Source organism: Mauremys reevesii, linkage group 1 (assembly GCF_016161935.1).
Source record: "Mauremys reevesii isolate NIE-2019 linkage group 1, ASM1616193v1, whole genome shotgun sequence".
NCBI lineage: Eukaryota > Metazoa > Chordata > Testudines > Geoemydidae > Mauremys > Mauremys reevesii.
The window spans coordinates 104,355,260-104,369,422 of record NC_052623.1 but is presented as its reverse complement, the minus strand read 5'-3'; the positions used below and the strand labels follow the sequence as shown (position 1 = coordinate 104,369,422).

General features: G+C 40.8%; 1 protein-coding gene across 7 annotated transcripts in view; it reads left to right on the top strand.

Annotated features, from left to right (window-relative positions):
* NALCN (sodium leak channel, non-selective) overlaps window positions 1-14,163 on the top strand; it is a 386,003-nt gene that overhangs the window by 224,233 nt on the left and 147,607 nt on the right. For all 7 annotated transcript variants that reach the window (XM_039528280.1, XM_039528290.1, XM_039528256.1 and 4 more), the window contains 2 exons: window positions 2,216-2,347; window positions 11,820-11,987. In XM_039528280.1, the coding sequence (XP_039384214.1) occupies window positions 2,216-2,347; window positions 11,820-11,987 (300 nt within the window). The remainder of the gene's footprint in view (window positions 1-2,215; window positions 2,348-11,819; window positions 11,988-14,163) is intronic.

Here is a 14,163-nt window from a genome sequence, read left to right as displayed (position 1 = left end):
CCAAACTGTGACAAGCTGCTCTAGTTGAAAAGGGGCAACACAGGCCCTAAACTCTGTGGTGTATAGTCCGTTAATGGTCCCATTAGCGCTCTCTGATTCTGAGTAAGTAGTGGCTTGTATTAGTAGGACTGCGAGAAACTAAAATGCACAAATAACTACAAAAAGTTGGTTACAATAAAAGATCAAACCAACAGTTTCCAACCCAGCCCCAAGTGGCAGTCCAGAACAGGGGTATAAAAGGAGCAAGGGGGCTGTACCATTTCCTTGGCACCATCTCCCTCCTGTGCACATGCAAGTGCCCCCATGACTCCTGCTTGCTGGGCATTGTGCTGTGCACCATCCACCTGCTAAGGCTACAGCTTCCCTATCCCTGTCCAGCTCTCAGCTTTCAGTCCCAGCTCTCAGGCTGAAGCTACCTGGCCTTTCCTTTGCAGCCAGCTTCTGCTCTAGTCCCCTAGGCCTGCTGCTCCTGCCTTAATGCAGCCTCTGGCTCTTTTGTGACTCCCTTTACTGGCTGGCTGTGCTGAAGATTTTGATTTTGAAATTGGTTTTGTTATTTTAATAAATCCATCCCCAATGAGGGGTGTGGAGGTTTGATTTAAGGGACCCAGAGCTAAGGTAGAGGGATGCTGAGGCAGGGTGCTTTAGTAAAAAGTGTAGCTGTAGAATGATTTCGGGCCACCTGTTTTTTAAGTAAGTTAAATCCAGCCATGTGACATTTTTAAAAGAAGGTAGGGAAGGCTAGCAGGCTTTGTTCTACATAGTGAGGATTTATACCTGAAATTCTGTACTGGCTACTTTTAGAAACAAATTTGGGGACAAATTGAATCAACCTGTTTGTGTTAATACAATATACAGTAACATTTACATGTCAACAACTGATGAGTTGCTAGTTTGTGCAAATAAGTTTTACAAGCATAAATTCCACAGTTTGTGGGGAAAAGTGATAGTGTAACAACTGCACGCTCAAGTGATTGTGCATGCAAGGATATGTGAATGGTCTGTGAGTGATTTAATATATACATCAGTATATTTGGCTATTTAATTTGAATTTTATTGGCAGCAATAAATTTATTGCTAAACTGTAGCCATAATTCCATCTTTTGGTACTGAAGGAATTTATCATGGAAGGTACTAAGCATCTTCAGCTCTCACTGAAAACAACAGGAATTCAGCACCATGGTCTTTTAAAGTACATTTGTCTTTAATCTCTTAACTTTAGCTCAAACATGTTGAAACTTTTAGGGGAAGTAGTTTGGGTCCAATTTGTAACTTCAGTATTGTAAAAGTTGTGGGGAAAGGCCCTATGCATTCTAAATCCAGCTTCAGAATCTACTGCTTCATCAATCTGAAAGTGTCTAGGAATTAAAACTGTCTAATTCTTCTGAAAAGCAAAGGCCTAGATTGTCACAGTCCTTATTCAGCTGCACTGGTGAGTAAGAGGAAGTAAGGGCCTCCACTTACTCCCATGTTCATGCTTTCTCAGCTTGTGGCTCCTGTTGTGGGGAGAAGTGCAAGGAACTGGCCAAGAAGAGAGAGAGAGGAATAAGTTATGTGTCACCCTTACTCATGGAAGAGAGCAAGGTTACAGACTAACCCAAAGGGACTACAGAATATCTGCTATGTTTCTGCTAGGCATGTTTAGGGTGACCAGCAGCAAATGTGAAAAATCGGGACAGGGGATGGGGGTGGGTGGTAACAGGAGCCTATATAAGAAAAAGACCCAAAAATCGGGATTGTCCCTATAAAATCAGGACATCTGGTCACTCTAGGCATGTTGTAGTAACTAGTATCATTTGAGCTATGCTGACGTATATTGATAATGCTGGCACCTAAACAAGGAAACAGTTACAGCCATATTAAAATCATAAAGAATGTTTCACAAAGGGAAAAATGGCTAGAATAAATATAGCTAAGCATTTTAAAAGCATCTTAGAAACAATGGAAATAGTAAACAATGAAACTTTTATAAAAGTTGATATGGAAATAATTGGAAAAAAAAGATATTGCATATAAACCAGTGTGAGTAAAATGATATATTTGACTATAAGATAAACAGTAATTTACAGTTAGTTTATGAAGCTTTGCATAACATACTATTGTGACAGTACAAGTTACACAGCAATTTATTATATTTTTATATGAATCATTTCAATTATAAAGTTTTACTTCTTTAATAGAAAATACTACTTGTCTGTGTTTTTTTCCTCTACAGAAAATGATGAGGTCATCAATATTTCATATGTTCATACTGAGCATGGTGGCAGTAGATGTCATTGTCGCTGCTAGTAATTACTACAAAGGAGAGACTTTCAAAAGACAGCATGATGAATTTTACCTAGCTGAGGTGAGTTTACTGGGCTTGCTATCCAGATAGTTTTCAAGACGAAAAAAGTAGACAAACTATGTGAATGTCAAGCAACTTGTCATTTCTTTGTTCCCTTAAGCATTCGGAGATTTTTTTGCAAATTGTTCAAGTTCCTCTGTCTGACAATGGCTGACAGCCCTTTAAAAAAAAAAAGACAAAAACAACAGCCTTCTGAAAGGTAATTTCCTCAAACGAAATGTCAGTGGTAATGAACTGAGGCTTGAGTACAACCTCTTCAGGCAATGCATGGTTGATAAGTTGCTTTTTTACCAACAGGAGTGCAGACAGAAGAATTTAGCTTGTTTTTATTTCAAACCAAATAAACATACCTTGTAAAATACAGGCCTTATTCTGGAAAGCATCCCTATTCAGGAAAGCTCTTAAGCACATACTTAACTGTAATCTTGTTCTTAAGTATAGCCTGAACAGTACTCAAAATAGCCTGAATTTGGTGACATTGCGGGTATGATGCAGAAAAAAATATTCAATAGGAGTTTTGGAGAGGGCTGAAGCTCTGCTCTTGGAATGATGAAAGGGTGAAAAGGAGCTGTTTTTTAGCTGGCTGGATAATTATTTTAATGCTGCTGGCATTCTGTTGTAGAATCATAGATCGTAAGACTGGAAGGACCTCGAGAGGTCATCTAGTCCAGTCCCCTGCACTCATGGCAGGACTAAGTATTATCTAGACCATCCCTGACAGGCATTTGTACAATCTGGTCTTAAAAATTACCAATGATGGAGATCCCACAACCTCCCTAGGCAATTTATTCCAGTACTTAACCATCCTGACAGTTAGGAAGTTTTTCCTAATGCCCAACCTAAACCGTCTTTGCTGCAATTTAAGCCCATTGCTTCTTGTCCTATCTTCAGAGGTTAAGAAGAACAATTCTTCTCCCTCCTGAAAGAGTGGACAGTGGAGAGGAGCCAAGGCAGCATTGTTCACCCTCATCTCTGAGCCTTTGGTACCCCACAATCTCAGAGCCAAATGTCTTGTGCCTTTACTGGGAATAGTCAGATCAGTGTGGGTAGGACTTGCACTGGGGAGTGGTCAGTCTGCAATCAGTCCCAATTTAGGAAGGCACTTAACATTGCAGACTCAGACTTTAAGGCCAGAAGGGACCATCATGATCAATTAGTCTGACTTCCTGCACATCACAAGCCTCAGAACCTTGCACTACACTGCTTTCAATTCCCTGGGCCCATTCCCCATAGCCCCAGCCTTCACCAAAGCTTCATCCTTACTTCAAGGCTCATCTAAGTTCAGGCCCAGCAGCCAGCGAGGAGCTCTTCTTCACTCAATGGTGCTGCCATTCGCTTTGGCCAGCCAGGAGCACAAGCTGCACTCCTCTAGCTCCAACAAAGACCTGACTGTCTCTGGCTCTGAAGCGCCTTTTATATGGCCCTTCTGGGCCCTGATTGGCTGCTTCCCCTGCAGCCACTCTGATTGGCTGCTTGGAGGACTCCTCTAGTGCTCCTTTCGTGGGATGAATGTGGCAGGCTGACTGTTCCTGATCACTTTCCTCTCCTCTAAGTGCTTCAGAATTGATTCCTTGAGGACCTGCTTCATGATTTTTCCAGGGACTGAGGTGAGGCTGACTGGCCTGTAGTTCCCCGGATCCTCCTTCTTCCCTTTTTTAAAGATGGACACTACAGTACCTTTTTTCCAGTCATCCGGGACCTCCCCCGTTTGCCATGAGTTTTCAACGATAATGGCCAATGGCTCTGCAATCACATCCGCCAACTCCTTTAGCACACTTGGATGCAGTGCATCCGGCCCCATGGACTTGTGCTCGTCCAGTTTTTCTAACCACTTCTTTCTCCACAGAGGGCTGGTCGCCTTCTCCCATACTGTGCTGCCCAGTGCAGCAGTCTGGGAGCTGACCTTGTTTGTGAAGACAGAGGCCAAAAAATCATTGAGTACATTAGCTTTTTCCACATCCTCTGTCACTAGGTTGCCTCTCTCATTCAGTAAGGGGCCCACACTTTCCTTGACTTTCTTCTTGTTGCTAACATACCTAAAGAAACCCTTCTTGTTACTCTTAACATCTCTTGCTAGCTGCAACTGCAAGTGTGATTTGGCCTTCCTGATTTCACTCCTGCATGCCTCAGCAATATTTTTATACTCCTCCCTGGTCATTTGTCCAATATTCCACTTCTTGTAAGCTTCTTTTTTGCATTTAAGATCAGCAAGGATTTCACTGTTAAGCCAAGCTTGGTCGCCTGCCATATTTACTATTCTTCCTACTCATCAGGATGGTTTTTTCCTGCAACCTCAATAAGGATTCTTTAAAATACAGCCAGCTCTCCTGGACTCCTTTCCCCCTCATGTTACTTTCCCAGGGGATCCTGCCCATCAGCTCCCTGAGGGAGTCAAAGTCTGCTTTTCTGAAGTCCAGGGTCTGTATTCTGCTGTTCTTCTTTCTTCCTTGTGTCAGGATCCTGAACTCGACCATCTCATGGTCACTGCCTCCCTCGTTCCCATCCACTTTTGCTTCCCCTACTAACTCTTCTCTGTTGTGAGCAGCAGGTCAAGAAGAGCTCTGCCCCTAGTTGGTTCCTCCAGCACTTGGACCAGGAAATTGTCCCCTACACTTTCCAAAAACTTCCTGGATTGTCTGTGCACCACTGTATTGCTCTCCCAGCAGATATCAGTGTGATTAAAGTCTCCCATGAGAACCAGGGCCTGCGATCTAGTAACTTCTGCTAGTTGCCGGAAGAAAGCCTCGTCCACCTCATCCCCCTGGTCTGGTGATCTATAGCAGACTCCCACCACGACATCACCCTTGTTGCTCACACTTATAAACTTAATCCAGAGACTATCAGGTTTTTTTGCAGTTTCATACCGGAGCTCTGAGCAGTCATACTGCTCTCTTACATTCAATGCAACTCCCCCACCCTTTCTGCCCTGTCTGTCCTTCCTGAACAGTTTATATCCATCCATGACAGTACTCCAGTCATGTGAGTTATCCCACCAAGTCTCTGTTATTCCAATCACATCATAGTTCCTTGACTTTGCCAGGACTTCCAGTTCTCCCTGCTTGTTTCCCATGCTTCTTGCATTTGTGTATAGGCACTTAAGATAACTCGCTGATTGTCCCGCTTTCTCAGTCTGAGACAGGAGTCCTCCCCTCTTGCACTCTCCTGCTCGTGCTTCCTCCCAGTATCCCATTTCCCCACTTATCATTTTTTGCAAGGTCCAATTCTGCTTGGCTTTTGGCACTTCTCACTTTGTTCTTAAGTCCATCCTATTTCGGAAAGCATAAAGGCATGTGCTTAACATTAAATATGGCCTTTAGTCCAAGTCACTAAATGTATACCTAATCACCTTTCCCAATTAGGGATGCTTTCCTGAATTGGAGCCACCGCTCACACAAGTAAAAGTTAGTACAGCTAGAGACATTAACTCATTCTGTCCCCTCTCCTCAAACTGACAACGGTGGCCAATGGCAAAAAAGCACCATAGGGAGCCAAACTATCAACAAGTGGGAGACACACAGCTCCAAAGCCATCATGGAAGAGGGCAGCGTCTCTCTAGAGTTGGATGTTCCTTTCCTTGGACATCCCTGGGTTCCCCTATGTTGGAGGCCATATTTACTGTGTCTGGAGCTCACAGCCACTGGAGAAGTTACAATATGGCCCTATATTTTACATACAAATGCCGTTAAATTGACCCAAAGAAATCCTAACATTTAACTCCTCAGCAAGTTCCGTTCTCTAGGATAGTCTCTATGCCAAAGTGTGTTTATCTATTCAGTAAAATTGAAATTGTAAGGATATTTTATTTAACAAGGTTTCAATGATTTCCATAATAAACCTACTAAAAATGGGGGGTGAGCGGAGTTTGTATTTCCAAAGGTTTTATATTTACAAGATTGTTTTAAGAAAGGTGGAATAATGTTAGCTATCCATCATTATTATAGCTGATACAAAATTTTTCCTCCTAAATGAATCCCCTTCCCATAGCAGAGCAATATATTTCAGACTAATCAGTGATAAATATGGAATGTACCAAAAATCCCAATCGCAGCACGTTTCAAGACTGTACTGTAGTTCAGCACACAATAAACAGAATCCAGAGGTCAGAGTCAATAACATAACTGATATGACTTGACATTTTCATATTTTTAAACAATGGTCTTAAAGGGAAGCTGTCAAGTCCTTTCACTTCAGGCATTTTAAACAAGCTTTTGAATAAAAAATGTGTTTTTACTAGAATGTACAGCACTGGAATTGGTGCAGGTTTCGTTGATTGTCCTAGTAATGAAAATTTTCTCTGTATATGTCCACATATGAAAAAAAAACATATGCATATGAGGGAGAATGGTCTTGTGATTAAGGCACTGGACTGGGACTAAGGAGATTTAGGTTTGCATCCTAGTTCTACTACAGATTTTGGTGTGACCTTAGTCAGGTCTGTAAATGGGGATAATAATACTTTCTTTGTCTGTTTAGGCCCTGATCCTGCAATTAACACAGGATCAGAGCCTCAGATTGTAAGCTTTGCTGAGGGGAGGGACTGTCTCTAATTTTCAGTACAATGCCTAGCAGAGTGGTATCCTGATCTTGGTAAGGTCCTCCAAGCACTACTGTGATGCCAATAATAATGCTGTCTATTGTCATACTGCATGTGTATTTCTGTGCAGGGCACTGTATGCATGTTATATTTACTTTTTCATTATTCAGTGGTAAAAAGGTTCTCTTTAAAATCTGGGATGTAGGGATCTGTCATGGGGCTGGTACACCTATCACACTTAGGGGATGGGGGAAGGGCACTACAGCCTACACCTTAAGCCTACAGTGGCCTACACCCTGAGCTTCAGGGCAGTATGGCCTAATGGCCGGAGTCAATAAGTGGCCCTCCCTTGCAGGGCTGCATGATGGTCTTGTGGCCAGAGTCAATAGGGCTGCCCTCCTCTGCAATGTCTCCAGCAGCAGGCAAACAAGGCCTTATAGACCCCGTCATAGGGACAATGAGATAATCACCCAAACACGTCCAAAAATCTTAGAAGAAACAAACAAGATAAATGAGCTGCACCTCCAGTTGTCAGTCAAGCCCTTTTCATCTTTCTTCTCTAACTCGCTCTCTCTCTTTCCTTTTGTGTATCTGACTAGGCAGCAGCTCTCACAGGTTTTGACAGGACTTGGCAAAGTCCACTTGGCACTTCAGGTTCACCAATGCCCAGCAATAGTACCAAGAAATTGTAGATAAGTGGAAAGTCTTTCACGTTCATTAAAATCCCTAAGATAATATAGTCTCAAGTTCAATTTTGGAATAATCTATCTAGTTAAATTCAGCAGGCAAGCCTAGCCTGGAGTATTTCATATGCTCAGCTACAAGAAGGAAGCCTGCTTCCTTTATGGAAACTAGAGGACAGACAGCTGTAGAAACAGGGAGGCTCTTAAGGGTTAAAGCAGTGCGGGGGATGGGGGAAAGGATGTAAATTCTAAACCTAGATTCCACTTATTACATATTTCAATACACCCAACTATTTGCAAAGCTTAAGTTACATTACAAATGTATTTATCAGCCCATTGTACCAAAATAAATAACATTCATGGTCAGATTGAGATAATCAGAAAGTTATTTAAATTTGAATATATTGACCTTATAGAATCAGCAAAAGCAGTCTGGTGAGAGAGAAAAGAAACAAACAAAAAATCCAACCAAGTATAGCTTCCTAGCACCAGGGAAGGGTGAAGAGCAACTCCATGGTGGACACCACCATAAAGATCTAATTATATGTGTTCATTGGTTAGACAGTAGGAGGGTGTGCCATAGAAAAAACCAAGACAGACAGAAAAGAAGTCTTCTCCATTATGATAGGTTGCAGGATTGAAGTCTTAGTGAAGAGCATTAAGAATCCTGAAAAGCAGTGGCCTGCACTCTGCAGGCATGATCAGGGTTAAACAGTTTTTTTCTGCTACCATCTCACATGGCAGTGTCCTTTGCAATGAATCTATGTCCTTGTATCAATACAGTTCTGAGAAAGTCCCTATCCCTCTTGTCAAAGTGAAGATTAAACAGAATATGGAACCTGAAAAGGGAGGGAAGGGCCAAAGATCTGGGATCCTAACTTCATTGATCCAACTCAGAAGGACTCTCCTCTAAGTTCACAGGTAGCTCTACACTCCCCTCAACCAAGTCAGGGCAGCACAGCAGAACCAGCTTAGATGGTAGTCTTGGGTATTGGCCCTAGATTTGCTCTTCGTGAAGCAGCATTAGCACCCTGCAACCTACAGGGAAGCATACCATCTCATATGGCTCCTCTTTGGCTTCTTTCCAGGGCTGGCTCTACCATTTTTGCCACCCCAAGCAAAAAAAAAAAAAAAGCCACTCGGACTGTGCCGCCCCAAGAATGGACGGAATGCCGCCCCTTAGCATGTGCCACCCCAGGCACATGCTTCCTCTGCTGGTGCCTGGAGCCGGCCCTGCTTCTTTCCTAACTGAGCCTCACATACTTTTTCTCATGGCTCATGAGGATGCATAGGTGTTTTGACAGAAGGAAATGTGGCAGCACAGCAGATGGTAGCAACTTGTTTAACCAGTTGCCTGTCCCTGCCTGGCACCCCATGGTTTTTTCTATGGATTCACCCTCTTCCCCTCTCTGCAGCAGCAGAAGGGGTAGATATGAGCATAAATTTGTATATAAACCTACATTATTGCATTGCATACCTAACGAAAAATTCAAGTCAGATGTTGTGTATTTGACTCCTGAATCTTATGTAATTAATTACGATGAAGGGAAAATGCCCAGCTCTATCAGTGCGAAGGCAGGTGTATAAGTATAACCAAATGCTATGCAAACCATCTGATAAATTTTTCAGTGTTAGTGGTTTGAGGTCCTCTGACAAGGATGTAAAATGCAAATCATCCTGCCTACATATTTGTAGAATAAATTTAAATATATTTAACATCATATTTGCTAATCTTGTCCCTAATGCAACACCTATATATTCTGAATTGTGTGAATGTTAGAGTTGCTTCTCCACTGCTGTAAGGTTGAATTCCAATACTTTTCTGTATTTCATAACTGGAGTGCACACACGCGCGCACACACACAAATCCTTTGGGGCTGAAATTTTGTATGACTCTTCTTTGCTCAAAGGCCTTTTTTCTTTAACCCAGATTAAAATACTTTCCCAATGTGTTTCAAACAGAGGTTTTGTTCATGCTGTATTTGAAACCATTTTTTTTCAGACTTGACTTGTTTTGTAGATCTCAATGATATCTACAAAGGAACAAGCCAGGGAAAATTGGTCATTATCTTTGAAGATATGAAGACTGAGAGGTGTGTGCAGGTGTGTGTGCTTGCACAGTAGGGTGTTCAGTTGGGTTTTATTGCTTAGCCTAAACAAAAGGTTTAGAACACTGGGGTGCTGCAAGACATCTTAGTTTGATTTAATCATGCAAAGAACTTTAAAGTTTGATAAATATTTCAAACACTTTAGGAAAACTGTTGCAGATACTGCTGGTGATACTGCTCACCAACTAGCCAATTAACCTCTCTGTGTCTGACTTTTCCCATTTGTAAAAAGAAGGTTAATAATATTTGACCTCAGAGAACCCTCTGAACATCAATTTGTTAATGTTTGAAAATATTAGTTCTGTGTAAATATTACGTGTTAATTCAATGTCTAGTGTAGTCAAGGGTCAGTGGAGTTTACCCACTTCTCATTTGGGGAATATAGAGGTTAGGTTAGTTTACCCACTTCTTTTCTTACCACTACACAACTTGTCATGCCCCTGCAGCCTAGAGAACTGGTGAGGGGAGGACAAATATCCCTTTCTCTGTCCTACCTCTACTGCCTATTGGGAGAAGTCTCGGGGGGATACATTGATAAATCAAGAAGGCATGGGAGGAACTGGGATGGAGGGTGTTTAGCCAGAGGCATTTTCTGTGGCAAGTTTGCAAATAAAATGAGAGAAAATGTATACATCTTAGTAATGGGAGGGGAGTGGCAGAGGGGGCTAGCCTCAGCTAGAGTAGATAGCTAAGTTGCCTAAATGTCAGGGTTAAACATTTCAGTGTCCCAGAGCTAAAGGTGTAAATCTAGGATTAACTGGTCCTTCTCTTCAGTGTGAACTCTTATGCAATTTACTGTATAAATATTTCAGAAAAGGCCTTTAAGAACTGCACATTTCTGCCCCTGCCTTCAAGTCTTCCCCTGTCACTTCCTACCTCACACCCTCTCCCCTATGAACACTTCTTGCCTACCTATATCTCCATTTAAAAATGGCAGAATTTACCAGATTTATTACTCCCTTGTTTTATTTGTTTTAACCCTCATCTAGAGTTGCCAATCCTCCAGGATTGTTCTGGAGTCTATAGGAATTAAAGATTAATCTTTAATTAAAGATTATATCATGTGATGAAACCTCGAGGAATATGTCCAACCAAAATTGGCAATCGTACGCTCATCCCTTCTTTCCTTACCCATTTCTGTTGGTTTATTTTTGTGCATGTGTGGGGAAAAAATTAAATGTTCATAAAAACAATAACTGTTGAGTCAGTTCTCTTTCAACCTTTGCTTGCACCTTAGATCTGTCCAATCTGTTATATTTAAAATTGGTTCAACCATTGTTATGCATTGTGCAAAATATCTAATCATATTGTACTGGCCAATTCTCTCTCTTGGGAGACACACACAGAGCACTCAAAATTGGTTAAAGGATTGGTCTGATACTCTCCAAAAACTATGAATTTCATATTTTGAATATATTTGAGACCTATACGCAAGTAAAAATAAGGGGTTGTGAAATAATCTGCAATTCAAACTTAACTTTGTTGGCCAGGCACAGGATCATCCACAAGAGCTGATATTAATATGTTTATAGGTTCAACAAGTAATCTCAAATAGCTTAGAACCATCAAGCTAACCTGAGTGGGATCCAGTTGCAACCAGCTCAGGCCAACTGAGAATTTGCCAAGCTTGGGAGAACATTAGATCCAATGAATGAAAGGAAATATATGTGTATGGTTTTTCAAATTTGAATATTTTTTATTATTAATCTGTTTTTTTAATTGTAACAATAGTTTGTGATAATTTGTGATTATCTCTTTTTACAGAAAATTAGCACTTTAGAAATATCAACTTGCTCTATCATCTCTGTGAAAGTACGCTATATGGTATACAAACAGGAATTCTATCATTTTCGTGAATGCTCTGTTTATAGTCAAAGTTTGAGAATTTACAAATAAGTGCCATTTGTTCATAAAAATTAGAAAAATGAGAAATGCCTGTCATCCATTTTGATGAATCTAGGCCATTATTCCTTTGCTTGGCTGATCAGCACATATCATCAGAATGTTATTCCGGCTACTTCCTTTGCTATATAGATCCTCAAGTAGATATCATTTCAAATCTTGGCAAGGTGTAAACTCCGACATAGAAAGCCATGATTTGAATCAGTAATTGAAACACTTGTTTCTGCTCTTATATATTCCCCTAGGTTGCTTTTACAGTTCTCTTTGACTTAGAAGCTCTTCTGAAGATCTGGTGCTTGGGCTTTACTGGATATATCAGCTCATCTCTTCACAAATTTGAACTGCTGCTTGTAATTGGAACTACTCTTCATATTTATCCAGACCTCTACCATTCCCAGTTTACATATTTTCAGGTACAGTCAACAAATTTTAATATTTCTGTTTAAATACCTTGTTCAGGCACACTAAAAATGTTATCCATGAACAGTAATCCGTATTCCCATCTGCGCTTTCCTTTGTTTCTTCCAGAGTTCTCATATTGCTGAGTCACTTTGAATAAAGTCTTTAAAATAATAATTCAAACAAATGTCTCTTTTTAAATCTGTGGATCTAGGGAGACCTTATAAGAGTAGGCCTCTCTCTGAATAAGCACATCAGCCCCCAATCCTCCTTCTTTGCAGCTCTCATTTCCAACTTCTACTACACTGCTTTGGTCTAATTTGGCCACAATTCTCCATTCAGCTTTACACACACACCATTTCTTAGTGCATCTCCTCCCACTGCATCTTAAAGGCTCCTGCTTAATGTCCAGAAGTGGCTTGCTTGTTACTGGCTCTCAGTTCCCTATAAACTTGCTTTAGATTCCACAGACACTACTCTACCAGCTGTCACCTTCCCATGTAACTTCCCTAACTAGGAGATTCTCTACCTTAGTCCCTTATGGGTCTTCTAAAGCCATTTCCCCAGTTCCATCCTGGATCCTGGCATTTTGCAATCATCAAATTATTTCTAATCTATTTACTGGGGTTGTCCTGCCCGTTCCTGGTGGAAGTCCCTGGTGGAACACAAAGAGAGGGAGATTCCTTGGGGTTGACCCATTTTCAGGTTGGAAGTGAGCTCACATTTGTCCTCTGTCAGCCAAGACGCCAGACCAACTAATTCCCTGTCCCTCCTTCTTGGATGAATATGTCAGGTAGGGTCAACCTAGTTGTGGGAAAAGGCCCATAGGATCACTATATTATAGTATAATCTCAAGTATAAGGTGTCAGTTACTGAGTCTAGTAATCCTTTCTTTAAAAAGGCTAAAACAATTATTTTGACATTGGAAAATCACAACCTTACATGAGAACTAAGGGACAAAGCTTTTTAGACTGGTCAGACATTTTAGGTTTAAGAGGATTCTGGGAATTGTAGTTCAGATAATACCAAGTAAAACAGTGATGTTTAGAGACCAAAATATCTTCACAGTAGTTTCAGTGATATATGTTGCATTTATAAGTTTAAAAATTTAGAACAGATTCATATCCATGTATTATTTAGAAATGAGTTGAAGCAAGAGATTAGTAATTAATAATGAAAACGGGTAAATAATAAATGACGTGGCTAAATCTTACAGAAAAGCATTATAAACTATGATGATACATAGTGCAGTCTGCTGAAGTGTAGTAATGAACTTTGACAAATTGTGAAAAATTGCACAAAGCCTATTCACATTCTCTTTATATGATTCTACAAAATTGGTCAGGAAAATCTGCAAGACTACAAAATCTCTAACCCTGGCACACAGCCCCGTAGGAATTGATGGTGGCACTTTAGATCTTGCTGAGATTACATGCTGTGAGACTACTCAGAACAATGCCATTCAAGTGGCATGATGTAATTCTCAAACATACGAAAATGAATACTTTAAACCACTGTACTTCTAGTCCACAAATGTAAAATAAACAATCAGACAACAGTAAGTTGGAACTCTCAAATATTACAAGTAGTAAACACATTAACTCACTGGTGGAATATTTATTTAATCAGAACCCACTTACAACTTATGGTCTCTTTCCAGGAAGTTTGAATATTAAAATATAAATTTTACATATTGGATAAAATAAATGTGGTCATCACTAACTCTGTAGAATAGAAGGGGAAAATTACTGTCTGTATCTGGTCCTTCCTTCTTTTTCTTGCTCTGATAATATCGTCTAGATAGATTTCATATATTTATACATTTGGAGTGGGATTATCTAAAAGCACTCGCTGGTGGCCTAACTATATTCCCATTACAATATAGGAGTTTTAATACAGACTTCAGTGGTTGGCTGGTGCTGAGTGTTTTTGAAAAATCTCCCCCCGCCTTGACTAAAGGTAATAATTGGAGATATACCAATCTCCTAGAACGGACCTTGAAAGGTCATTGAGTCCAGCCCCCTGCCTTCACTAGCAGGACCAATGTTTTGCCCCAGATCCCTAAGTGGCCTCTTCAAGGATTGAATGCACAACCCTGAGTTCAGCGGGCCAATGCTCAAACCACTGAGCTATCCCTCCCTGCTGCTTTGTGACTGATCTTTCACAAAGGCTTAAAATGTGTAATTTGCA